We start from the raw sequence: 25,359 nt of genomic DNA on the forward strand, positions 1-25,359 counted from the left end.
GATTTCAAAGCCTGCTTGGTCTCAAAACAGAACAAAAGGGCTGAGGGATGACTCAGTGGTGACATGATGACCTGAGTTTGGTTCCTTGGTCCCTCGATGAAAGGAGAGAATGCCTCCTTCAGGGTTCTGTCTGAGTCTGCCTGCACACACGTGTTGCACATGAGTGCAACATACACAATAATCGAAATTTCATACTAAGAAGCTGAAAACTAAGGAAAAAAGTAAAAGAAAGAAAAAGAAATGTGGTAGTGAGTCTTCTCTCAGGGGCTATCGTCCAGCTCCAGGTCCCTGGCCATGACCCGCCCCTTCCTCAGCTGACCGGCCAGTGCGCTCAGCCCACAGGTGCATCTGTCATCTTCCACTTCCTTTCTGTGGCTCAGTGGCCTCGGCCTGTTCCCCACGTGAAGCCTAAGGCACTGTGTCACCCCTCCAAGTGAAATCCCCTGGTGGCTTCCTGTGGCTTAGAATAAAATCCCAGTGCTAGGCCTTTACCAGGACCCTTCTGGGCCTGCAGGTCCAGCCCTGTCTACCCTACCATTCACATTGACTGGCTGACATTTTGTTTGTTGTTTTTGTTTTTTATTTTTCCCTTTTTTGGTTTTTCAAGATAGGGTTTTCTCTGTGTAACCCTGGCTGTCCTGGAACTCACTATGTAGACCAGACTAGCCTAGGACTCAGGAATCTGCTTGCCTCTGCCTCCCAGGTGCTGGGATTAAAGGCATGACCCACTGTGGCATAGCTTGGCTGACATTTCTATTTTCTTTTTCTTCTTCTTTTTTTTTAATGATGTATTTATTTTTATTTTATGTGCGTTGGTGTTTTGCCTGTACATATGTCTGTGTCTGTGAAGATGCCAGATTCACTGGAACTGTAGTTACAAACAGTGGTGAGCTGCCGTGTAGGTGCTGGGAACTGAACCAGGGTTCTTTGGACACCCAGTGCTCTTAACCCTCTTAACCGATGAGCCATCTCTCCAGCCCCTGTTTTGTTTGTTTGTTTGAGACTCACTGTACAGCCTTGGCTGGCTGGAGGTTTCTACACAGACAAGGCTGGCCTTTAGCTAACTCACGAAGATCCACCTACCTCTGCCTGTAGAACACCAGGAAATAAAGGCCTGTGCTACCATGGCTGGCTTTATTTTTATTTTTTAATTTTTACTCATTTCAAACCTTATTATGTGTATGTAAATGGGTGTGAGTGCCATGGCAGTCATGTGGAGGTCGAAAGACAATGTGCAGTGCAGGAGGGTGTTCCGGGCCTCATTTCACTTTATGTTTGAGACCGTAGCCCACACTGGCCTTGGACTCTATGTAGGAACAACTAGCTTCAAACGCCCGATGCTCCTGCCTCTGCCTTCTTACTACTAGGATTCCAGGCACATACCATGTCTGCTTTACAAGGTGCTGGGGACAGAGACCAGGGCTTTGTACTTGCTAAGCAAGCAGCTGCTGGCTGAGCCACACACACACACACACACACACACACACACACCCCGACACACCCTCCTGCTGTTTCAGGCCACCCTGATCTCTGCCTGTGGTCTTCTACTGAAGGTCTTCAAGAAGTCCCTCTCCCTCTCCCTCTCCTGTGCTTGGTGTCTTTCATGTGTTTCCCGGGGTGTCTGGGATCTCCAAGTCTCCCCATGATGTGTGTCCTCATGGCAACCACCATTCTTAGGCTCTGGATCCAGGGTGGCTGGTGGCTAGCTCAGTGACGTCGTTTGTATCAGAGCAGCTGGGAGGCCAGGTGGCTTACAGCTGGCTCCTTACACTCCACCAACCAGTGCCCCGTTCTGAGCAGAGACCTGTCTGAGGCCCAGGTGCTGGCTCTCTCCCACCTTCCCAGGCCCTCGGGGAGAGCTCAGGTCAGACCCTGCTTGGATGGTGATGGCCACATGCAGGAAGCTTTGTTTCTCCAGGAGAAAGAGCTCACCAACCAGATGTCACGCGCTCCGCAGGATAGTCTGTGTCCCCTACACCTTGAGAAAACGGTTTCCACATGCACATTCTCACCTCCCCAAATGGATCACATAGGCTGAGGTAGAGAGCTTGTCTAGCCTACGGGAGCCCTGGGTTTCCGTCCTCAAAACTGCAAACCGTGAACAAATGGTAAAATGAAAACTAGCCAGCTGTAGTGGTGCACACACTGAGGCTGAGGCAGGAGGATCACAAGTTCCAGGCTAGGCTGGGCTATGTGGTGAGAAGTGTCTCAAAATCATAAAAATAAGCCGGGAGGGGTTTAATCCCAGCACTCAAGAGGCAGAGGCAGGAGGATCTGGCCATCCTGGAACTTGCTATGTAGATCAGGCTGGCCTCGAACTCACAGAGATCCACCTGTTTCTGCCTCCCAAATGTTGGGATCAAAACGGGATGGGGGTGGGATATACTATTGACATTCTGTTTCAAAAATCAAAAGCCATCTGGAGAGATGGCGCAGCACAGGACTGCACCCCCCACCCAGCCTGAGTTAGATTCCCCAGAACCCACATAGTGAAAGGAGAAACCAATTTCCACAAGCTGTCCTCCGATCTCCACCCATTAGCACACACGCGTGTATACACGCTCATGCTCACAAAATAAACAACAAAAAGTAACAAGAAACTTGCTAGTGTGAGGTATAATGATATCCTTTCGTATAATAATGCCCAAATTTGGGAGGTGGAGGCAGGGGGATCAAGAATTCAAGGCTGTCTAAGGTCTGAGGCTCACCTGAGCCGTATGAGATTGCTCCTGTTTCAGTTAAAAAATACCTAGTTTAAAAATCCAAAGTGAATCCAGGCAGTGGCAGTACATGCCTTTAGTGTCAGAGCTCGGGAGGCAAAGGCAAGTGGAGCTTTGAGTTCGAGGCCAGCCTGGTCTACAGAGTGAGGGTCAGGACAACCAGGGCTACACTGAGAAACCCTGCCTCGAAAAAGAAAAAGAAATAAATAAATGAAAGGGGGCGGGCTGGAATGTTGCTCAAGAGCAGACCACTCACTGAGTGCTCCTGAGGCCCCTGCTTTCAACCCTCAGTCCAGCGAACAATACATAAGAGAAGTAATAAGTCAAGAGAGACGGAGGGTGGCTCCAAGAACGGACAGCTAAATGTCCCCTGGGTGGTTGCAGTCCACACAAACCGGCACAGGAATGTTCCCAGCAGAATGTTTCCCTCAGAGCCAAGGAGAAAACACCCTGTGGGCTCCCCTGATGGTGGATAATAAGTAGCTACACGAAAGGAGTACTATTCAGCCTTAAAAAACAAAAACAAACAAACAAAAGGGCCCGGCAGAGCCACCTGGCTGAACCTTGAGAGCCAGGGCAGTGAGAAAAGCCAGACGCCGACGGAACATGCGATGTGTGTGACCCACTTTATGACTCCATGTATAAGAAATGTCCCGAACAGGCAAAGCCACAGACACAAAGCAGATGCGGCTCACCAGAGGCGGGGGCGGGAGAGGGGGAGGGGAGGCTGCTGGGTCTGGGATTTTGTTTTCTGGTGATGGAATGTTCTGGGGTGGAGAGTCAGGCTGGTGACACAACTTGAGGAGCATGGGAGAGCCTGCCGCCACGCTGTGCCCTCGAAAGCCATTAAAAACTCCAGCCCTGTTACCACTTCCCTGACAGCTGTGTCCTTGGAAAAGTCCTTTGTCCCTCCTGACCTCAGCCCCTGACTTCTCAAAGGGGCTGTCAGCACCCACCCCCACCTCCGCAGAGACTGACTCACCAGCCAGGGCTGCCTGCTCTTTGGGGGTGGGGGAGGAGAGGAGGGTGTTCTAGTCTCAAAGCTGCAGAGACCCAGACGCAGAGCAAGTCACCTTATCTCAAAAGTCAAACAGGGATGAGAGATGATGGTTCAGCCAGTAAGGCGCTTGCCTCAGAATGATAACCCGAGTTTCATCCCCCAAACCCAGACACGTGAAAAGGCACACCTGCCATCCCAGCACCGGGGAGGCAGAGACAGGAGTGTCCAGGGCTGCCCAGCCAGTCTAGCTGAATCTGGGGAGCTAGCTGCTGGTTCACTGAGAGACCCTGCCTCAAAAAGAAGGGGGGGGAGGAGCAACTGCGGGAGACACCTCTGGCCTCCACGCGTGTGTGCACCTGCGTGGATGTGTGTGCACAGACAGGCATCACACATCAAACAAAAGCACACACAGAATGAACCACCTTCCTCCTTGCTACCTCCACTTAGCTTCAGAGTTACCGTGGCAACAGTCACACCTTCCGGTTCCTTTCTTTCTTTCCCTCTCTTCCTGTCAGAATGTGTTCCCTGGGCACTGACTAGGTGCCTCTCAGTCACCTAATCCCTGGGGGGTGGGGGCAGTTGAGTGCTTGCCACATGTCAGCTTTCCCTTCTCTGCTCATTATTTATTATTATTATTATCATCATTATCATTTACGTCCAGCCAGGCACGGTGGCACACACCTTTAATCCCAGAACTTGGGAGACAGAGACAGGCAGATCTCCATGAGTTTGAGGACAGCCTGGACTACAGAGTAAGTTCCAGGAGGGTCACAGTTACACATAGAAAAAACAAAATAAAACAACAACAACAACACAAAACAAATAATCCAGAATTTTGTTTTTACATCCCAGGGATCGAACTCAGGTCATCAGGCTTGGAGACAAGCAGCCTCACCCACTGAGCCCTCTTGCTGGCCATCATGTCCAGTATTATCTTTGAGTTTGCCCCATCTGAGGTCTGGGCACCCCAGGCCCCTCCTGGTTAGCTGCTGCCAGGGCTCCGCTCAGCTCTTCTGCAGCTGCCGGACTCGATGTACAATGTCCTTTCATCTTGACACCACCGGTCACAGTCCGGGCTCATCTTTACTGAGCAAGGGAGGCCACTGACGGACAGGGTCACAAAGGGACTCGCTGGTGCTACTGAAACCTCCAAGGCAGGGCTCAGGGCCTCAGGAAAGCCCCCTGCCCAGCCTGGGCTATTTCCTGGGGTAACGGTGGGTTTCCTCGGGGGTTCCCCTCCTGAGCAGTCCCCTAGGTGACATGGGTTTCATTTCTCCTTGCTTCTCTTCTCTTTTCTGTCCACATCGATGCTTTTCTTCTGGTCAGAGCTGGGTCGTGGGACTCTGGGGGTCTCCAGGACTGTACCTGCTCTGGAGAGGGAGTAGACTGGCTCAGGCTGGAGCCTGCGTAAGAGACCAAAGTCTGAGGCACAGCTGCCCTGAGCGTGGCTGAGGGAAGGCTCAGCATTGTCAGAGCCTCTCCCTGGGGCCGTAAAATGGGCTTGGGAGCAGCTCTGCCTAGGGAGGCCTCTGTTGCTCGGGCACACATCTGCATCGGGCACACATCTGCAGTTCACCAGAGTCACCTGGCAAGGCGGAGGCAGACACTCGGAGAGGTTATGCCGCTTGCCTCAGCTCACACAACAGATCAGCCACGATGCTGAAGTGTAGATCCAGCCCTCTGGCCTCATGCCCTTTCTGCCGGCAATCTCTTGAAAATATAGATCCAGGCTAGCCTCAAACTCACTCTGTGGAGCAGGCGGGTCTTGAACTAGAGATTCTCCTGCCTCGGCCTCCCAAATGCTGGGATTACAGGAGTGGGCCACCAAGATGACTGGGGGCTTGCTTCCCTCCCCGGGGAAGAGACTGTGCCTCACCCTCTGCCCTTTGACCCCTGGGTCTAAAAGCCTGGTGCCTGGTTGCAGGGTGTAGCCTCCTCCCCACGAGCTGGCCCAACAGCCAGACCTGCTCCCCACAGCCTGTGCTTACAAGCTCCCTCAAGAGTGTGAACCCAAGAGCAAGAGCTAGAGGGATGGCTCAGTGGTTAAATGCACCACCTGCTCTCCCAGAGGTCCAATTCCCAGAACCCACACAGTGGCTCCCACACTTTAAATTAATAAATAAATCTTTAAAAAAGAGGCTTAACTCTCATCCCTTCCTCAATTACTACCTCCTATGGCTCCCTGTGGCGCCCCAAGGCAAGGCCAGCCTGATTCTAGTCCCCATCAAACTTGTCTCAGCCACAGCCTGGTGCCTGCTCACCCCGTGACCCCTAAGGCCGGGGTCAGTGGAGTTTTGCTTAAGGCTTCTTTCTCCCGGGAGTCACGCAGTAATATCTGCCTCACTCTTTCTTCTCCCCAGTCTTCCTTCTCCTGGCTGGCTTCCTGGCCTCCCACAGAGTTTGGTGAGTAAATAATAAAAGTTGCATGGTGGGCCTGGAAAGATGGCTCAGCCGTCGAGAGCGCTTGTTCTTTCAGAGGACACAGGTCCGGTTCCCAGCACCGACATGGCAGCTCACAACCATCCATAACTCCAGTTTCCAGGATCTAGTAGTGCCTTTCTTCTGACCTCTAGGGGCACCGGGCAGGGCATGCATGTGGTACACAAACAAAAAAACCCTGTCGTAGAAAATTAAATAAATCTTTTTTTTTTTTAAGATTGTGCCCAGTCCATACATCTAGTATTTTGTCATGCATCTCTTTTTTTAAAGATTTATTTATTCACACAACATTCTATCTACACACCAGATCTTAGTATAGATGGTTATGAGCCACCATGTGGTTGCTGGGAATTGAACTCAGGACCTTTAGGAAGAACAGCCTGTGCTCTTAACCTCTGAGCCATCTCTCCAGCCCTAAATAAATCTTTTTAAAAAAAACTAAAGAAAGGTCACAGATACTCTGAGAAGACCATTCAACTCTTGGTAGCTGGTTGAATGTTCTAAGACAGGTGGTCCGGGCCATAACCACAGCACTCTGGAGGCTGGAGCAGGAAGATCCAAGTTCAAGGTCATCCTCACCTACTTAGTTCAAGCTGCCTGAGGAGACCTTGCCTCAAAAAAGAAAAAAAAAAAAAAAGGAAGGACATGGGGAGCGGCAAAGGGGAGCGGCACAGAGGAGCGGCAAAGAGGAGCGGCAAGATAAAAGTGCTTGCCGCCTAAGCCGGATAACCGGACAACCTGTAAACGTGAGAGAGCTGATTCTGGGAAGTTGTCTTGTGACCTCTGACCTCCACTTGAGTGCCATGGCACATGTGCCTCCTCCCACAATGATACAATTTTTTATTTTTTTTTTTAATTTTAAGCAAGACAGCTGAGTACCAGGGTGCATACCTGTGATCCCAGCGCTTGGGGAGGCAGAGGCAGGCAGATCTCTGTGAGTTCAAGGCCAGCCTGGCCTACATAGCGAGACCCGGACAGAAGGATGTACTGAGGAGCTAGGAGCTAGGAGAGGGACACACACCTGTGACCCCAGCACTCAGGAGGCAGAGCCAGGAGGATGCTTGTAAGTTTGAGGCCAACCTCGTCTTACCTAGGGAGTTCCAGGCCAGCCAGAGCTACATAGGGAGCCTGTGTTCTAATTTCACATTGTTGCTGTCATAAAACACTCTGACCCAGAGCGACTTAGGGGAGGGATGGGTTTATTTATGTCAGCTTTCAGGTCACAGTCCGTCACTGAGGCCGGAACTTGAAGCAGAAACCATGGAGGAACAATGTAGACTGCCTCTATCACATGTCCACACCCAACTAGCTTTCTTACACAGCCAAGGACCACCTGCCCAAGGAATGGTGCCGCCCACGGTAGGCTGGACCCGCCTGCAATTAACAATCACGAGAATCCCCCACAGACATGCACACACAAACACACCCAAAGGAGTGGAGCTGGGTGTAGTTCAGTGCTAGAGCTCTTGCCCAGCATGCAAAGCCTGGGGTTCCGTTCTCAGTGTCCTCCACAATCACCTCGGAAAGACAAGTTCAGGTCCTGAGCACAGGACTCTCATGAATGCAATTTTATGTGCAAAAGGCTCTTTGCAGATCTAATGAACCCAAGCAGAGCTTGTGGCAGGACTTATCTGAGTAACAGGACACAAAAGGAGGAGCACCCTAGAACAGAGTCCAGATGGGCTTTTCCCCCGGACCTCACAGGCTTCAGTCTGGGGTCACCTTCCTTTGGGCTTCTGGTCAGTGACCAGATCTTACTGCTGCAAGCTGCCCAGGCCACAGCAGTAGAGGGAGTCCCGACTGGGGCTTGTCACCCACACGTCTTGGTCTAGAAGCTTCTGATCTACAGGGGTCACAGGACCTCCTCAGGTTTGTGACGCTGTCCTCACTTACCCTCTAGCCACCCATGACTCTACGGCAGAAGGCTGGGCCTGCAATAGGGGTTCTAGGAGACTAGTGTGTAAAAGATGCAGGTTGAGTTTTCCCTCATTTAAGACACTCAGAAGTGAAAAGAAGCAAAGAGCAACAGTAATACAAGAAGCGACGGTTCAAATCCCAGCGCTGCTACTGCACTGCTGGGTGACTCTGGGTGAGTCGCTCACTCTCTCTGTGGCTAGGCTTCTCCCTAGGTCAGTTGTGAGTGTCTCCTGCACTCAGTGTTTGACAAAGAGAGGCGAGACGATGCACAGAGCAGCCCAGAGCTCCCCCTGGGTGGAACAGATGCTCTGGCAGGAAGAGGGTGAACAGGGGACCCCTGAAGAGAGACCGGTAAAGATGTTTTGTCAGATGTTAGTGGCAAGGGCTAAGCAGGAAACTATGGCAGGAGGGACTGTGTACAAAGAGGAGAGAGATGGTGGAGGGTGACCCTGGGGTCCCCTGGACAGAGTGTTCCTGCCAGAGAGAATACTGACACAAGTGCTCGTGGAGTAGCTGGGAAAGAGGGGACAAGGTGGGCTGCGCAGGCCCCGATGGGACATAAAGAAGGAGACTGGGTTCTAGTTTGTTTTTTGCCATACTGGGGACAGAACTCAGTGCCTTGTGCAGAGAAGGCAAGTGCTGCTCTGTCAGTGAGCCGTGCCCCAAGCCTCTTCGTTTCTTTTATTTATCCATGTATCTAGTTAGTTAGTTTTTAAGGCAAGGTCTCACTGTGTAGCCTGTTTGGCATAGAAGTTGCTATGTGGGCCAGGCTCGCCTCACACTCTAGACAGATCCACTTGCCTATGCCATGAGATAGCACCATGCCCAACTAATTTTATTTGTATTTTTTAAAGACTTGTTTATTTATTATGTTTACAATGGTCTGCCTGCACGTATGCCTGCAGGCCAGAAGGGGGCACCAGATCTCATTATAGATGGTTGTGAGCCACCATGTGGGTGCTGGGAATTGAATTCAGGACCTTTGGAAGAGCAGCCAGTGCTCCAGCCCCATTTATTTATTTATTTGTTTGTTTGTTTGTTTGTTTGTTTGTTTGAGACAAGGTCTCTCACTATGTAGCCCTGGCTGGCCTGAAACCTCACTATGTAGACCAGCTTGGCCTCAAAGTCACAGAGATCTACCTGCTTCTGCCTAGGTTTAGAGGTCCTGCTGTACCATCATGGGCTTTTTCCCCTGCATCCTTAAAACTGATGAATTTGTTGTGCACATTTTCTTGACACTTTTTTCCCCTATTGAAACAGTTTCATGTAGCCCAGGTTAGCTTCACACTCCCTAAGGATAACCTTGAACTTCTGACCCTCCTGCTTCTACCTCTGGAGTACTGGAATTACAGCTGAAAACCACCACGCTTGCTTTATGCGCTGCTGGGGATGGTTCAGAGCCCTGCGTGTTCACTAGGCAAGCACTGTGCCTCCCGCATCCCAAATCCTGAGCCTCATCCCCAGCCTGTGTGTTTTTAAAGTTGGGAAGAAGTAAGTGAAGTTCCTCATGTCATGGGGTCTGGGGACAGAGTGGCCCCAGGAAAGCTGTGATGGCATGGGTCAGTTGATCGTCACTTTTGTCTCCTCTCTCTGTTTTATGGGTCTGAATATTTTTGCTGGCACCACTTGAGTGCCTGGTGCCTGCAGAGTTCAGAAAAGAGCATCGGATTCCTGAGAACTATAGTTACAGACAATTGTGAGCTGTCATGTGGGAGCTGGGAATCAAACCTGAGTCCTCGGCAAGAGCAGACAATGCTTTTAACTCCTCAGCGACCCTCCAGCACCAAGTTTTATTTGTTGTTGTTTTATTAAGGCCATAAGTTCTTATCACATTGTGAAACTGACCATTGGAAAGCAAGAGAAAGAGAGAGAGAGAGAAAGGTTGCCCTGCCTGCTGGGGATCCCAGTCTAGGGGACACCTATGAGCAGCTTCCACGCCACTAATAGGGCCCAGATGTGCCCAGAGGAGGCCCTGGCTCCAGACCTGCCTGCTGGGACACTCACCCGGGGGTGGCTTTACAGCCTGTTTATTTCCTGGAATGATTTTAAAGAAAATCCCAAGGGAAGAGCTAATGGCCCAGCCAGACCCCACAGCTCTAGCCAGCATCTCCCCAGGCCTGGCTCTGAGCTTCGGCTGAGACAGGGGCTTGCTCTTGGGCAGGAAGCCAACAGACCAGGGCAGGAAGGACAGCTGTGGCTGGAAGGACTCCACGTTGGGACCACTGCAGTAAGCAGGTTCTTTGTTTTGTTTTTGGAGACAGGACCCTAGGTTGGCCTCCAATTTAAGAAGTTGCCATCAACGACCTTGAACTTTTGACTTTTCCTTCCTTCCTTCCTTCCTTCCTTCCTTCCTTCCTTCCGGCTTCAGAGTGCTTCGATTACCTGCAAGCACCACCCACCACACCAGCCTGGTGCTGGGACCAGGCCCAGAGCTTCAGGCACGCTGCACCATCTCTGTCCTGACTGAGGCACATCCCAGCCCCCTCCTATGGCAGCCAATGATAGGCCAGCACAAAGCCCCGGTGCTGGTTGGAGCCGGTGGTGACAGGAGGGAGGCTGAGCAGAAGCAGGGCACCCCCAGGGTCTCCAGAGTTCTTCCCAGATGCGGGCCACCTAGTGAGAGGACACGACTCAGCATGGAGAGCAGGCAGCAGCACCTCCACCCGGTGGCGAGTGACACCAGGGATGGGACTGATGGCGTGTAGCACCTTCCAGAGCCATGCACTGAGTCCGACACTTGTCCTCCGTGTCCTGCTGAGAGTGCCCAGCCAGCTGAGAGGAAATGCCGGGATGGCTCAGACGAAGGTCCACAAAGCTCCTGGCTTCTGTGTCTTGTCTCTTTGGGACAAGCTACTCTGTGGCCCTGACTATAGGCCTGGAACTTTGTGTTAGTTTAGTTTTCATCCCTGTGATAAAACGGCATGACCAAAAGCAACACCGGAAGGAAAGGGTTGATTCCAGCTTACAGCTCTCAGGTCACACTCTGAGGGAAGTCAGGGCAGGAACTCAAGGTAGGAACCTGGAGGCAGGAGCTGATGCAGAGGCCATGGAGGATGCTGCTTACTGGCTTGCTCCCATGACCTGCTCAACCTGCTCTTTCTTTCTTTTTCTTTCTTTCTTTCTTTCTTTCTTTCTTTCTTTCTTTCTTTCTTTCTTTCTTTCTTTCCTTTTCTTTCTTTTCTCTCTCTCTCTCTCTCTCTCTCTCTCTCGCTTTCTTCCTTTCTTCAACCTGCTCTCTCATACCATCTGGGAACCACCTTCCCAGGGATGACACCACCTGTGGTAAGCTGGGCCCTTACACCTCAATCATCAATCAAGAAAATACACCACAGCCCTGCCCACCGGGTCGTTTTCTCCATTGAGATTCCCTCTTCCAAACGACTCTAGCTTGTGTCAAGCTGACATAAAACTAGACACCACAAAACTTGCTTTACAGATGGGTCTTGTCTTGAACACACCTCCACCTGCGTCTGTCCCCTATGAGCTGGGATTAAAGTTATTCGCCAGCAACCACACCTGAGTTGTTGTTGTTGTGGTTTTGGTTTTGTTTTTTTCTTTTTGAGACAGGTAGCTCAGGAAGGCCTGGAACTCTTGGCAATCTTTTGCCTTAGCCTCCAGAGTGCTGGTGTAGGCCACCAGGCTTAGGTGGCCTGTAATTTAAAAAAAAAAAAAAAAGCCAGCTTCACAGGCTAGGGCTGTAGCTCAGCAATAGGACACTAGCCCAGTGTCTGTAAGAGCCTGGGCTACAGCCCAACACCACACACACACACATACACACAAATTCACTGTGCTTATAAGCCCTTCACTCAAAAGGCGAAGGCAGAAAGACTGTTACAAGTTTGAGGCTAACCTAGTGCCACCTTCTCTTCAAAGGGGCCGACTAAGGATGCAACTTCATTTCTAGAGTGCTTGTCTAGAATACACCAGGCTTTGGGGGTCTAGCCTCAGGACAGCACAAACTAGACATAGGTGTACACATCTGTTAGCCCAGCACTTGTGAGGTGGAGCCTGGAGGATCATTCAGCATAATCCACCACTACTTGAGGAGTCTGTGGCTAGCCTGAGCTACATGAAAACCTGCTACAAATTTTCTGTTTGTTTCTCTATATGGCCCTGGGAGTCCTGGATCTCTCTTTGTAGACCAGGCTAAGCTCAAACTCACAGAGATCTGCCTCCCTCAGCCTCCCTAGTGCTGGGATTAAAGGCTACCATGCCTGGTTAAAAAACAATTCAATGAAATAAATGCTGGCTGTGGTGGCACATGCCTTTAATCCCAGCATTCAAGGAGTCAGAGGCAGGTGGATCTCTGTTTGAGGCCAGCCTGGGTTACATATTTTGTTCCAGGACAATTGGAACTAAGTAGTGAGACCCAGTTTCAAAAACAAAACAAAACCCCAAAGACAAGGAACAAACAAACCAAAAAAAGACCCCCCTTAAAAAAACAAAAACAAAAACTCCCTCATCTCTCCTTGGCTAGTTCTACTGCCTGTACTCTCTTAGGGACAGCCTTTTCTCCTCACATTGTCAAAAACTGCACATTTCTGTGAATAATTCTTTGCTGTTCCCACCCTTATCCTCCCCACAGAGGGCTGTCTGTCCCCCTGGGGCTCCTTCTGGGTCAGCTTTGTCTTCTCTCCCACATTCTGGGATCCATAACCAGCCCAGAGTGAAGAAGGCCCCAGGCTGGATGGGCGCTAAGCCAGTCTCTATCTCCAAGGCTGCCATAGTCCTGGTCCAGGCCATTTGTCACCTGTTATCTCTCACCTCATCCTTGTTCCTTCTCCAAGCTTCTCCTTCCTCCCAGACTCTAATCTCTGCTCTCCCAGGCAGCCAGGGGGACCTCGGTCTCAGCTGCTTCCTCAAAGCCGCATGGCTGCTTTCTAGGCCTAGGCTCCACGGAGGCCTTGGTTTTCCCTGCTCCAGCCACAAGATCTTGCTCAGGACAGCTTCTTTAAACCGTGCGGCAGCCTGCTCTTCCCCCATGCCTCCCCCTCTCGTCTCCCGGGATCCCATCACTCTTCCTCCACCTCCATCCTTCTCATCTTCCTCCTCCCTCTCAGTGGAATGTCAACCCTCCTGAGGGCTCTGGATGCCTTGGTGGGAACCCCGCCTGCTGCTCTCCAGCCCTCCAGCCTTCTCAGCCTCTCCTTCCATCCTGGCACCACTGCAGGAAAGCAGTGTGTTTAATCGCTTGTTTGTTTTCTGTCTCCCCCACTAGAACAGGAGTTCCTGAGTGCAGCGACTGTTCGCAGGGCCTGGCACACCCCAGCTCACAGTACCGCCGAGAATGAGTGAAGGAATGTCTCCTCATAGCCTCTCCAGAGACAGGCACTGTTGCCTCTAATTTCTAAAGGCAGAACCTGGGACTGAGAGCAGAGGGAATGAATCGCGCTTGCTCCTGGGAGTGAGAGGTGAGAGTCAGGGCCGGGAGCCAGGCCTACCTGACTCCCCGCACGCTCAGAGCCAGGCTGACCAAGTCCTGGACCCGGGGCCAGGCCCTCGGCGCTGAGCCTGGTCCCGGAGGCCCATCCCATCCCTCAAGGCCCAGGGTGAAGTCACTCACTGTAGAACCTACTGTGGAGAAACCTCCTGAGGACACAGTAGGCCATCAGCCAGTTGGTGCCCAGCCCCCAGCCCCCACCTCACTAGCCTCCCCTTCAGGGAGGCCTGCCACAATTTGGCGATTGTTAGAGACCTTTTTTTTTTTTTTCCTTTTGGGAGGAAAGCTGTAAGTCATTAGGCTGCTCCCGCCTGCGGGTCACCATTTCCTGTTTAGAAGACTCATCTCTCCTTTGGAGCGGGAAGCTCCCCACCCCCAGCCCGGCTGGAGCTGGGCCGGCTGAAGCTCCACAGGCCAACGCCTGCTCAGCTCCCCACAGGAAACTGGCACCTTCGGCACCTTTTGTGCTCAGAAAGGACACTCATTTTCTCTAGGCCCCAGGAGGCCCTCAGAGTTGAGGTCACCAGCACCAACTAGCCTGAGGTAAATTGCCCCAGCCCTGGTCCTCCGAGCAGGAAGTTGAATGACCCCTACCCTTTGGCCTGGCTTCTCACCCTCCTGGCTCCAGCCAGCCCATTTCCTTGCATCAAAGGCCATTTGGTACCCAGCAGCCAGACAGAGGTGTGGGCCTGCCTGACAGAGAGGCGCTTGGGAACAGGAAAGACATCCTCCTTCAGCTGGGAGGGGCAGCTAGCTCTGCCCCGAAGACCTGCTGTAGTGGAGCCACAGCAAGTTGCCAGGCTGTAGATAAGGCTCATGAAACAGGTCCCTGTGTTAGGTAGGGGCTGTGTATAACCAAGAGCGCGAGAAGCTTGCACAGTACCCAACCGGGACAGACACCAGGCCGGGCAGCCCGTTGCCAAAAGTTCCTGACACTCCTGTTAGAGCTCCAGAGTGTGCCCCTCCCTCCTGGTAAGCCTCTTTAAATGTGTTTCCTTCAACAACACTGAGCAGTTTTTAATATATAAATTAACGACTTTATTGAATATCAATAAACTGTACATATTAACTATACAAAATGCTGCTTACAATATAAATACCTTTAAAATGTAAACATCTTTCTCCCAGGGCCACCTGTTGGGCCTCAAAATAGTTCTGGGAGACACAATGGCCAGGCTGGGCACCCCACCTTGGCCCCTAACAAGTGATGGCCATCACTCATGGTCCCTTCTGAGACAGTTAAAATGCTGTGAAACAGGTGTCACCAGGACAAATGGGGGCGGGGGCCAAAACAGCTGCCCAAGCCCGGGGGCACCTGGACATGTGTCCAGTAACCACCCAGCTGGGACACGGATGCCGCTGGGGTGGGACCATTCATTGCATAGTCTGTTGTACCTCAAGGAAGGGTCCTGAAGGGTCCTTGGGGGAGGTAGGGAAGTGGGGTCCCCTGAGTGGGGTTCAAGCTTCCCAGCCAGTGGGTTGGCTTTAGTTCTATGGCTCGAAGCAGCTGTGTCCAGAGGCTACACCTCATGAATACTGAGGGGTGGCTCTGAGAGGGCCCCAAAGGCACTTCGCTCTCCATCTGCCATCTGCAGAAAAGGCTACCAAGAGAGCCAAGCAGGAACCAGGGCCAGACATGGCCACCACAGGTCCCTGGACCAAGGCTGGAAGGAGTCCTGGCAGTGAGGATGATGCTCCAGGGAGATGCCAGAAAGGATGGGGAGGTAGCAGGGTCAGCGAGGGCCTCCAGAGCAGCCAGACTCTTGGTGTTTGTGGAGCAAGGACATTCGGGAGAAGGTGCGGGCACAGGCCTGACACTGGTACTTCTTCACATCCGAGTGGGTCTGGAGGTGGGCACGAAGGTTGGAGCGGTCAGCGAAGGCGCGGTTGCAGTGGGAGCAGGAGAAGGGCTTCTCACCTAGGGAGAGATACCGGAGGGGTTAGGGAGTCCTGGACAGTGTCTGATCAGCCCAAGTATCGATGACGTCTCTGGGCTTGAGTCTCCAAACTCCCTCCCGGGGTGGAGCTAACGGAGACTAAGTCCTGCCCATCTGGCGGGCCCTGAACACTTCTGGTTGTCATTTTGACCCTTCCGCAGTCCAATTAGAGATGGGGAAACCGAGGCACAGAGGTAAGTGAGCAGCAGGTTCCAGGACACCCACCAGGCCTCAGTAGCCCTTGGTTTTTGTCACTGCCTTAGGCAGGGGGAGCTTCGGCTGGCGGTCCTATCACCAGCCTTGAAATCATCCCTTGATTCACTTTGTCTGAGACAAAGCTTGAGAGGAGGCCTGGAGAGGCCTCCCCGCCCCCACCCAGAGCCAGCGAGGCCACTCCTCTGCACCCTGCCAGCAGCCCAACCCCAAATCTTGACTGTTCTTCCATCAAACAGTGGGGGACCTCTCCTTAGGTTACTGCAAGCCCCAACCCAGGGCCTCAGATACCAGGGACCCTGACAGCCCGCCTGCCCAGCCAAGGCTGCAAGTGCACATGTGCTTTGTATACAGAAAGTGCTTGATAAAGGCTTGTAGAACTAATAGGTGTGCTTGTTTTTAAAGAGACCTGAGTGTGGTGGGACATAATTGTAATCTCAGCACTGTAGAGACAGAGGGAGGAGGGTCTTTGGTTTGAATCCAGCCTGGGTGAGCTACACAAATACCAACATCTGTTGCGCTCCTACTACGTGCCGAGCATGGTGCTATGATGCCAAATGGATTTTCAAAACAAGCCAAGGCAGCTCCCCTGCCTCCCTCGTCCCCCCCACCTCCTGTAGCCTGCTAGCCCACAGGCCCTGCCCTTTGCTTAGATTCTAGTGCTGGAATTCAAGGGCTGATGAAGCCTCCTGGGAGTCTGCGGGTGGAGGGACTCTCAGCAGGGTTCCTGTGGGACCCACCCACTCAGCAGGTACTGCCCCAACCAACAGAGCTGCTTCCGGCCACCTTAGGGGCCACAGACCCACGGCAGCCTTCTGCTACCCAGGTGGGGCTCCATGGGACTGAGGAAGGCGGCCCTGGGTGGTGGCGCACTTTGGCAATCTTCAGGTTCCCAGCAAGACCCACGTCCAGTCACTCCCCTGTAACCCAGGGCTGCCTATGCGGATGCAGAGGCCTGGAGGTCCCTGCAGGTTAGGGGTGCCGACCCCTCCCAAGGACCGGCTGAAAACTACCTGTCAGTTTAACAGGGAGGGGGGTACTCACCCCTTATACGTAACAAGGGCGGGGGAGAGGGGCAGGACAACACAGGGTAAGATGGAGTTGGGGGGTCTGTGGGCTTGCACAGGAAGTGTAGACAACCTCCCCATCCCCTCCACCCCCCACACAGACTCCTCACAGATCCCCGACCCCCAGACGCCTTTATAGTGTTCCTGGCAAGTGTGAAATCGGCACCGGGCTGGCTGGGACAAAGGCCACCGAGGGGGGCACTGTACATGCGATACCCCCTGGATTAAAGGGGCCTGCCACGCAGTGAGCCAGCAGCTGCGGCCAGAACAGGTGCTGGGCACCGCTGTTCCGTGCACCTGCTGTAACCCCACAGGCCCCCGCCCCCTGGGCCACCATTAAGATACACAATGGGACTCCAAGAGAACAGGGTGGTGGTGCATTTCAACGAGGGTTTTGTCTGGGCCGTGCCTTTACATCAAAACAAAGTCCCTCTGGTAGGGAGGCGGCCCAGGACCCCTGAGGGCTTCAGCTCTCCCCAAAGTAGAGCCCCCATGGCTTAGCAACCATGCAAGAGAAAGGCAGGCAGGCCTGCTAAGTCTTCCCAGGTTAAATCTGAGGCAGTATGTGCCTGGAGGAGAAATGGGCAGCCTTATCCATGTGATAAGGATGTCCGTGAGACCTGCAAATGCCACCTACCCCCACCCCAGCCTCACTGCTCCAATGCTGGCCACAACAGGAAATGCACAGCTCCAACTGGCCAGCTCACACCCCAAACCTGTGACCCTTGAAACTTCGCCTCCAACACTCTTTCCAAAGATTACCCCTACACAGGAACCTCCACCATCCCGGACAGGCCGATTCCTTTCCCCCACTGCTAGAAACTTCCCACACCTTCTGAGGCTGAGAGACCAGCCAAGTAAGTTCTCAGCATGGCACCTGCCCCGGCCCCTCATCACACCCTACAAAAACCCCACGAAGTGTCCTTAGGCACATTTTAGAAATGGGGAGGCTGAGGAAGTTTTCAAGCCAGGCGGAGAATCTCACCATATCCTGTCTGGCTGCTGGAGTGGGGGTCGGGTTGAGGGGGGAGCAGGCGAGTACCCCCTTCCCTACCACCCCTAACATCAAGGAACCGGGCGCCGAACAACCAGCACCAACTCTGCCCTCTGCTCGGCCGCGGCGTCAGGAGCAAGTGTGGAGTCCCCCAGGGCCAGGGGCCGGGCGGACTAGACTCAGCTGTGGGAACACTCACCAGTGTGCGTGCGGACGTGGCCCTGTAGCAGCCAGGGCCTAGAGAAGGCCTTTCCGCAGGTCGTGCAGACGCAAGGCAGCGTGTGGCTTCGAATGTGCATCTTCAAAGCGCCCAGGCTGAGGTACTCCTTGTTGCAGTATTTGCAGTTGAAGGCCTTCCGGGACTGGGGGTCCTTGGCCACCGAGAGCCTGGCCAGCTGCTTGGGGAGTTGGCCCAGGCCGGGGAAGGCTATGAAGGCCTCGGCTTCCAGGGACGAGGCCGAAGTAGAGGAGAAGGACGAGGGCGCCGGGGAAGGCGGGCTGGGAGGCTGGGAGCTTTTGCCGCTGTCCTCATCCGACAGGGAGGTCAGCTCTGCCGCCCTGGGGCTCTCCCGTGGCGGGAGGGTGGCCCAGGCAATCTGCTGCACTCGGGGCACTAGAAGCGAGTCCCAGATGAGGGTAGGTAGCGAGGCGGCCGGGTTGAGGACCTCGGGCGGAGGGATAGCGGCCAGCAGGTGGGCCTGGTCGTAGGGCTGCTGGAAGGTGAATTCTGCGGCAGAGACGGCAGGGGGCTCAGCCGAGCCGGTTCTCGGGCATGGGGGCGCCGGGTTTCGGGGGCTCGCCGCCAGCCCCTCCCCCACCCGGACCCCGCAGAGCCGCCCGCCTTCGGGTCTACACTTCGCGGAGCCTCCCCGCTCCGGTCCACAGATTCCCCCCCCTCGGTGGACCCCCAACTGCCAAGACCTGATGCTCCGGGTCCACCTGTCGCGCCCAGCAGAGCCGGATTCGCCCAGCCGCACCCTCGGGACCCCCTCCCCCGCCCAACCTCCTGCGTCCGGCACCCAGCCACGCACCCACACACGCGTCCTGCAGTTCGCTATAGTTGGGCTTCCGGCGGGGGTCGGACGGCTTCCTGACTAGGAAGGAGCGCGGCATGGTGGCCGGGGCGACCTAGGCAGCCGGGGTCACCGGGTCGCGCAAGGTCGGTAGGTAACTCCGCTCGCGAGGCCGGGCAGCGCCACTCTGATTCCCTCCGAGAGCCAAATTCCTTTAAGTACCGGAGCTGGGAGGGGCGGGGCCGCGGCGCCGACCACGCCCCTTTGTCAAGGCTGAGCCAATGGCTGGCGGCGGCGCGGCCGGACTCCGCGACGGGAGCAGGTGCGCCGCGGCCGGAGGGGCTCCCGCCGCGTGGCGCTGAGCTTCGGCTCGGGCTCCTCCCGGACCCCACCGCGCGGCGTGCGAGCGTCTCGGGCGACCCCTGCTGGCCACGCCTGCCTCCCGTCCAACTGCCCGGCTCCCCGGGGGTAGCTGACCTTTGGGCGCCGCAGATCGCCGGCCAGAAGAGCCGGTGATCCCGCCCCCTTTCGCGTCTGCTTAGGGTCCCCGGAGCCGCCCGCACAGACGGTCCCGAACGGAACCCTCCGAGCCCCACCGAAGGCGGGAGGCAGACGGAGTCCACCGACGGTTCGAAGGCAGAGGGAGGCGTGCTTTGATGGAGGGAGGTGGGGAGAGGCGGCCGTGACAGTCGGTGGTGGATGGTCACCTGACGGGTGGGGGGGGGCTGTCTATGACTTCCCAGAGGAAGTGTGGGAGCGTAGAGGGGAAAGGCCCGAGGTGAGAGTCCGTCGCGTCGGGCTGCCCAGCTTTTGAGAGCAGCTCCCCGGGGTGGGGGTGGGGGTGGGGTGAGCAGGCAGGCCCCGAGGGGTCAGATTTGCTGGCCTCGGGTTCTTGGAGGAGTTTGGACTTTGCCTTAGGGGCACCGAAGAGCCGCGGAAGGGCTTTCAGCTGAGGAGGGGGACCTGTTTGGAGAGCCGCGTTGTGAAACACCGGTGAGGGCAGGTGCGAGGCGGAGGTAGTGTAGCCCGGGCTGAGAAAATCGTGTTGGAGGGAAGGGTGGCCCCGGAAAAGCAAGGCCACAGCCTGTAGTGTGGGGTTACAGACACCTGTGAAATGGAGGGACTGTGGAAAGCTCTGGGGCCCCACGCTGCACTGTGAGGGGGCAGGCAACCAGGGTGTCAAACCCTCTGCCCTCTGGGTAAATTTAGTTCACCCACGAATCTCCGCTTGAGTCCAGAGGGAGAACACTGAGTCCTCTCCCCTCCCACGTCCCAACTGACAAATCAACTGACTGGGGCTTCACCTTTCTCCCTTCCCTATGCTCAATGGATGGGGTTTTCCTACCACAGGACCTTGGCACCTGCCTTCCAACCTCCATTCCCGTTTTCTGTTCCATATCTACACCTGGCTAGGCTTCCTTTCATCCTTTGTTTCAGCAGCAACTCCCTTCCTCCCCCTCCCCCTCAGCCACAACCCACCCCAGCCTCCTTAGTAAGGAGGGAAAAGAGGAAAAAGAGAAAAGCAAATGAAGCCCACAGGGACCGGGGGGCGTTCACACCCTCACACCTGCCAGAGACCTGAAAGTAAAACTTGGTCAAGTGTTGATGGATGCTGGCATGCTACTTAGAAAAGGTGTGACTCAGCCCCTGACAAGTGACAGGTGACTCTCCACTCCCAGGAAGCCTCCTTCCTAGGCCGACTGCCACCCAGGGCTTTTCAGCCAAGCTTTATCCTTCAGAGTGCCTGAAAACACCTAAGCCGGGCCCTGCCCTCACCTGCAGACACATCCTGATTTAATTATCTAGGGCGGGGTTGTTGGCATCAGCATTTAAAACGACCTGAGGACTGCGCGCCTGGAAAGAGTAACTCTAAAGAGTAACCAAAGCTAAGAAACCATGGCTGGCCTCAAACCCAGACCTCCCCACCCCACCCCCCAGCCTTAGCTGTCCTGGAAGTTGATCTGTAGACCAGGCTGGCCTCAATCTCAGAGATCCACCTGACTCTACCTCCCAAAGTGCTGGGATTAAAGGTGTGCACCACCCCTCCTGGCTGACACCTGTGCATTTAATATCAAAACGAAAAAGGGAGAGAGAGGGGAAAAAAAAAGACCAAAACCCCCAAACAAAACAAAATACTCAGAGGTCTGCCAACGGTAGACTGGATTAATAACGCAAACTAATGGGACTGCATGCCTACAGTGGTCAGCCAGACAGCGATGAAAATCACGTCAGCCAGGTGGGGTAGGGGACACACCTCATCCATTCACTTTGGAGGCACAGACAGGAAGCCTAGGGGTTTAAGGCAAGCCTTGGCTAAACAGTGGAAGCCTGTCGGGAAAAGGAAGGAAGATAAGAGTGACGGAAAATTAGAGTTCGAACAGTTCCATGCAACAACAGAATGATTCCCAGACCACAGTAATGAGCAGAAGCCCTCAACAGGTCTGCAGTTAGCCGGAGATGGTCAAAAGCAGGCAAGCTGAAGAGTGGGTTTATTCTGGGACCCACCACTTCCAGAGTGAAAGTCAGGGAAATGTTAAATAATGATTTTTTTTTCTTTTAAAAATTTTATCTGTCTGGGGGCTGGAGAGATGGCTCAGTGGTTAAGAGCACTGTCTGCTCTTCCAAAGGACCTAAGTTCAACTCCCAGCACCCACATGGCAGTACATAACTGTCTGTAACTCCAGCTCAAGGTGGTCCGACACCCTCAAACCAGTGCACATAAATTAAATAAGTTATTAAAAAACTTTAATCGATCTATTGTTGGTTTTGAGGCATAGTATCACTTTGTGGTGCTGGCTGTCCTGGAACTCACCAGGCTGTCCTTAAGCTCACAGAGAATTATCTACCTCTGTCTCCTGAGTGCCAGGATTAAAGGTGTGCCCACCACTGCCCACCTATACTTTTACTTATGTGTATGTGCCTGTGTGAGTGAATACCACGTCCAGTGCAGATGCCCTCAGAGGCCAGGCTCCCCTGGCATTTGAGTCACAGGTGTTTGTGAGCCACCATGTGGGTGCTGGGAACCAAACCCAGGTCCTCTGTTAGAGCTGTCCTCTTCGTTGCTGTAGTTCAGGCTGGCCTGGAACAGACAGAGATCCACCTGCCTCTGCCTCCCTGAGTGCTGGGATTAAATGCTTGCACTACCACGCCTTTTTTTCCTTTTTACTGAGATAGAATCTCCTTGAATTCCAGGTCCTCCTGCCTCCATCTCCCTGATCACATGTGCTGAGATCACATGCATGAACCGCATACCCAGAGTATGCGTTGCTGAGGAGCAAAGCCAGGGCCTCCCCATTCTTTTGCTGCTATGTTGGATATTTTTTAGACAGGCTCAGGCTGGTCTCAAACTCACTACTACGTAACCAGGGATGACCTTCCAGCCCGTGATGCTCTCTCTCCCCCTTCTTAGGTCACTGGAGGCCACAGGAAGGAAAGGTTATTTGACTATCAGAGAGGAAGTAAGTTTCCTTTCCCAGCCAAGTAGCCTTGGAACTTCAACTAAACAGTTCAAAGCCTTTGTCTATGGCTAATGATAACTGACAGGTATCATGTAGCCCAGGCTGCCCTCCAACTTGATCTGTAGCTTACAATAGGCTCGAACTCCTGATCCTCCTGCTTCTGACTCTTCTGTGCTGGGATTACAGGTGTGTACCACTACACCCGGTTTTATGCAGTATTGGGAACCAAACCCAGGGCTTCCTGTGCCAGCAGGCAAACACTTGCCAAATGAGCCAGCCGTACAACCAGCCTTAGACTGACGTATTTGAATATGTATATTAATAAGCAGGGAACTGAGGGGATAGCTCGGTTGTCGAGAGCCCTGACTGCTCTTGCAGAGGATCTGGGTTCAGGCACCCACATGACAGCTCACAGCCATCTGGAACTCTGGTTCCAGGGGATTCTGCGTTGTCTTCTGGCCTGCATGGGCCTGGAGCACAGATGTACATGCAGGTAAAAACAGCCATTCATGTAAGTATATACAGTAATACATACATATATACACATATATATGCATATACATACGTATAGATACACATTTAGAGAGAAAGAGGCTCTCTGTGTGGTCATGGCTGCCTAGAACTTGCTATGGAGGGAGACCAGACCAACCTTGAACTCACAGAGATCCACCTGCCGCCGCCTCCCCAGCGCTGGGATTAAAGGTGTAAGCCACCATGCTACCATATCTCTAGCCTGAATCTTTTAAAAAATTTAACATTCGGGAGGCCCTAGGTCAAATATCCCCCCCACCCCCAAAAAAGTCTCATGGCCTCCAGAGAAGCTGCTAACAGAACTCACCCTCACCCTGAGTCCTCCCTCACATCCTGTGGTCAGAGCTGGACGCAGGGCCCAGGCCTAGCACTGTGTGAATGACCCCAACTCCAGTTGGACGTTACCTAGCCTCCAACGGCCTCCCCCATAAAACCAGGTGGCTAGCCTGGGGTGGCAGTGTGTGCCAGCAGTGGGATTATGGGTGGACACAGGGCACCCAGTTAGCCTCATCTACACACAGAGTCTGAGGCCAACCTGGGCTACAAGAGACCCTGATGGCTGGTGTCTCCTGAAGATGTTAGAACAGGTGCTGGGCACCTCCCTGGGCTTGGCTGGCCACTCCTCTCCAGTCCTCCTTGGGGTACCTGAGCCCCCAGGTAGAGCTGCAAAGGGAGAAGAAGCGGGCCTTCCCACCAGGCCTAAGCTTCCCACCAGGCCTGAGTGGACCTTCCTGGGTGTCCTCAACGCAGTTCTCACAGTCCCTGCTGAAGACTGAAGTGGAGACACCCAGCCCAGGAGGAGAGACCACAAGCGAGGCCAGGCCCAGGGAGCAGGAGCCGGCTCCGAGGGCAGCCTGGGCCTTCTTGCAAAGCAGTCCAGGTAACTTCGGTTTGGTTTTTTTGTTTGTTTTTAAATTGTTTTGTTTTTTTTGGGGGGGGGAGGGTGGAGGGAGTCCAGACAAGGTTTCTCTGTGTAGCCCTGGCTGTCCAGGAACACCTTCTGTAGACCAGGCTGGCCTTGAACTCACAGAGATCCATTTGCTAGTGGATCCCTAGTGCTGGGATTAAAGGTGTGCCACCACACCCAGAAATTTCATTTGGGTTTTTGTTTTTCCAGAAAGGGTTCCTCTGTGCAGCTTTTGGATGTCCTGGCACTCTCCTTTTAGAAGAGGCTAAGCCTTGGATCCCCCTGCCTCTCCGCCTCCCGATCGCTATAGGATTAAAGGTGCACGCTACCACTGCCTGGAAATTTAATTAGCAGACTAGTCCCTCGCTCGCTGCCCTCCTGCCCCAGACTCCTGGGTGAAGGACTGCATCTTTTGACCTGTGCTAGTCTTCCAAAAAGCTCCTTGTCGGCTAACCCCGCCCCTCGGTGGGGGCGCAGTCCTCCTTCGCCCTCTGCTGGCCGAAGTGCCTCCCTGCAGCTCACCGTCCTAGGAATGTTACCAGGAAAAGCATCTGGGAGGAGGATAAATACGAATACATGGTTGCATTTCTTCAGGCGTCCCTCCGCTAAAACCGTGATTTCCAACCAACCAAAATCTCCCTCCAACCTAGACCTCCAGAGGCGACCTCTGTAAGAGACGAGGGGATGGTTACACACATGCAAGTGTGTATTAATACACTATCGTTTTGTCCTCCCTGATGCCCGCCTCCATGCTAGAGGCCATCATAATACCCCTCGTTTTGAAATAGCTAACATAGGCCAGGCTGGCCTTGAACTCACTGTGTAGCTGAGGCTGGCTTCAAACACCTAGCCTTCTGAGTGCTGGGATTACAGGCCTGTGCCATCGCAGGGAGCTTGTTCTGCTCGCTTGTTTTTGTGCTGAAGACTGAACTCACGGGCTCCTGAGAATGACCATACCACTAAACTATACTTCCAGCCGATTTTACATTACTGCCAGGCAGTCATGCGTGCATGCATGGATGCATGAGTTCTGCTTCCTGCGTGTGTTGGTCAGAGGATCCCTTGTGGACTCACTTCTCCCCTTACCCTTTTACACGGGTTCTGAGAATTGAACTCAGATGGCCAGGCTTGCTTGGTAAATGCTTTTTTTTTTTACTTTCTGAGCCATCTCACATTTTTACCTTGAAACAAGATCTGGGTTCCTTGAACCTGTGATCCTTCTGCCTCAACTTCCCAAGTGTCTGGGATTACAGCTTGCACCATGAGGCTGAACTCCAAACTTTCTATTCTGTGGATTTTGCTGAACTGACAGTTTGTTTAACAAGGGAACTCAGGTGGGATGACTTTTTGTTTGTCTGTTTTTTTGAGACAAGGTCCCGTCCTTGTCCTGGAAACTGTCTCCGTAGACCCAGGCTGGGTTCAAATTTACAGAGTTTACATGCCTTGAATCCTAGCCTCCCAAGTGCTGAGATTAAAGACAGCCCCTGTTAGTTTATTTGCTGTTACAAATAACGGAGCAATTTCAGTGGGTGGCCGGGCCCATCCACCTAGCGCTGCACTGCAGATACAAGCCGGTGTGCGCCACAAAAACTTGACATCTGCCTAAATGTCCTCCAAAAAGGTTAAGATGAAGTAGGCCCTTCTGCAGGGAGTGGAAGATTCCTTTGCAAAACTTGGCCTACACTGGCTATTGTCTCCTCCCTCTTTATCTCCATGGCCTGAG

General features: G+C 53.6%; 1 protein-coding gene across 1 annotated transcript; it reads right to left on the reverse strand.

Annotated features, from left to right (window-relative positions):
- Positions 1–14,530: 14,530 nt before the first annotated feature.
- Positions 14,531–18,940, reverse strand: Snai1 (snail family transcriptional repressor 1). The gene is made up of 3 exons (XM_021637686.2): positions 18,759–18,940; positions 17,927–18,454; positions 14,531–15,434 (listed from the first exon to the last, which is right to left on the reverse strand). The coding sequence occupies exons 1-3, from the start codon at positions 18,838–18,840 to the stop codon at positions 15,250–15,252; spliced, it is 795 nt and encodes a 264-aa protein (XP_021493361.1). The 5' UTR covers positions 18,841–18,940; the 3' UTR covers positions 14,531–15,249.
- Between the last annotated feature and the right edge of the window lie 6,419 nt (positions 18,941–25,359).

This window comes from Meriones unguiculatus, chromosome 4, assembly GCF_030254825.1.
Source record: "Meriones unguiculatus strain TT.TT164.6M chromosome 4, Bangor_MerUng_6.1, whole genome shotgun sequence".
NCBI lineage: Eukaryota > Metazoa > Chordata > Mammalia > Rodentia > Muridae > Meriones > Meriones unguiculatus.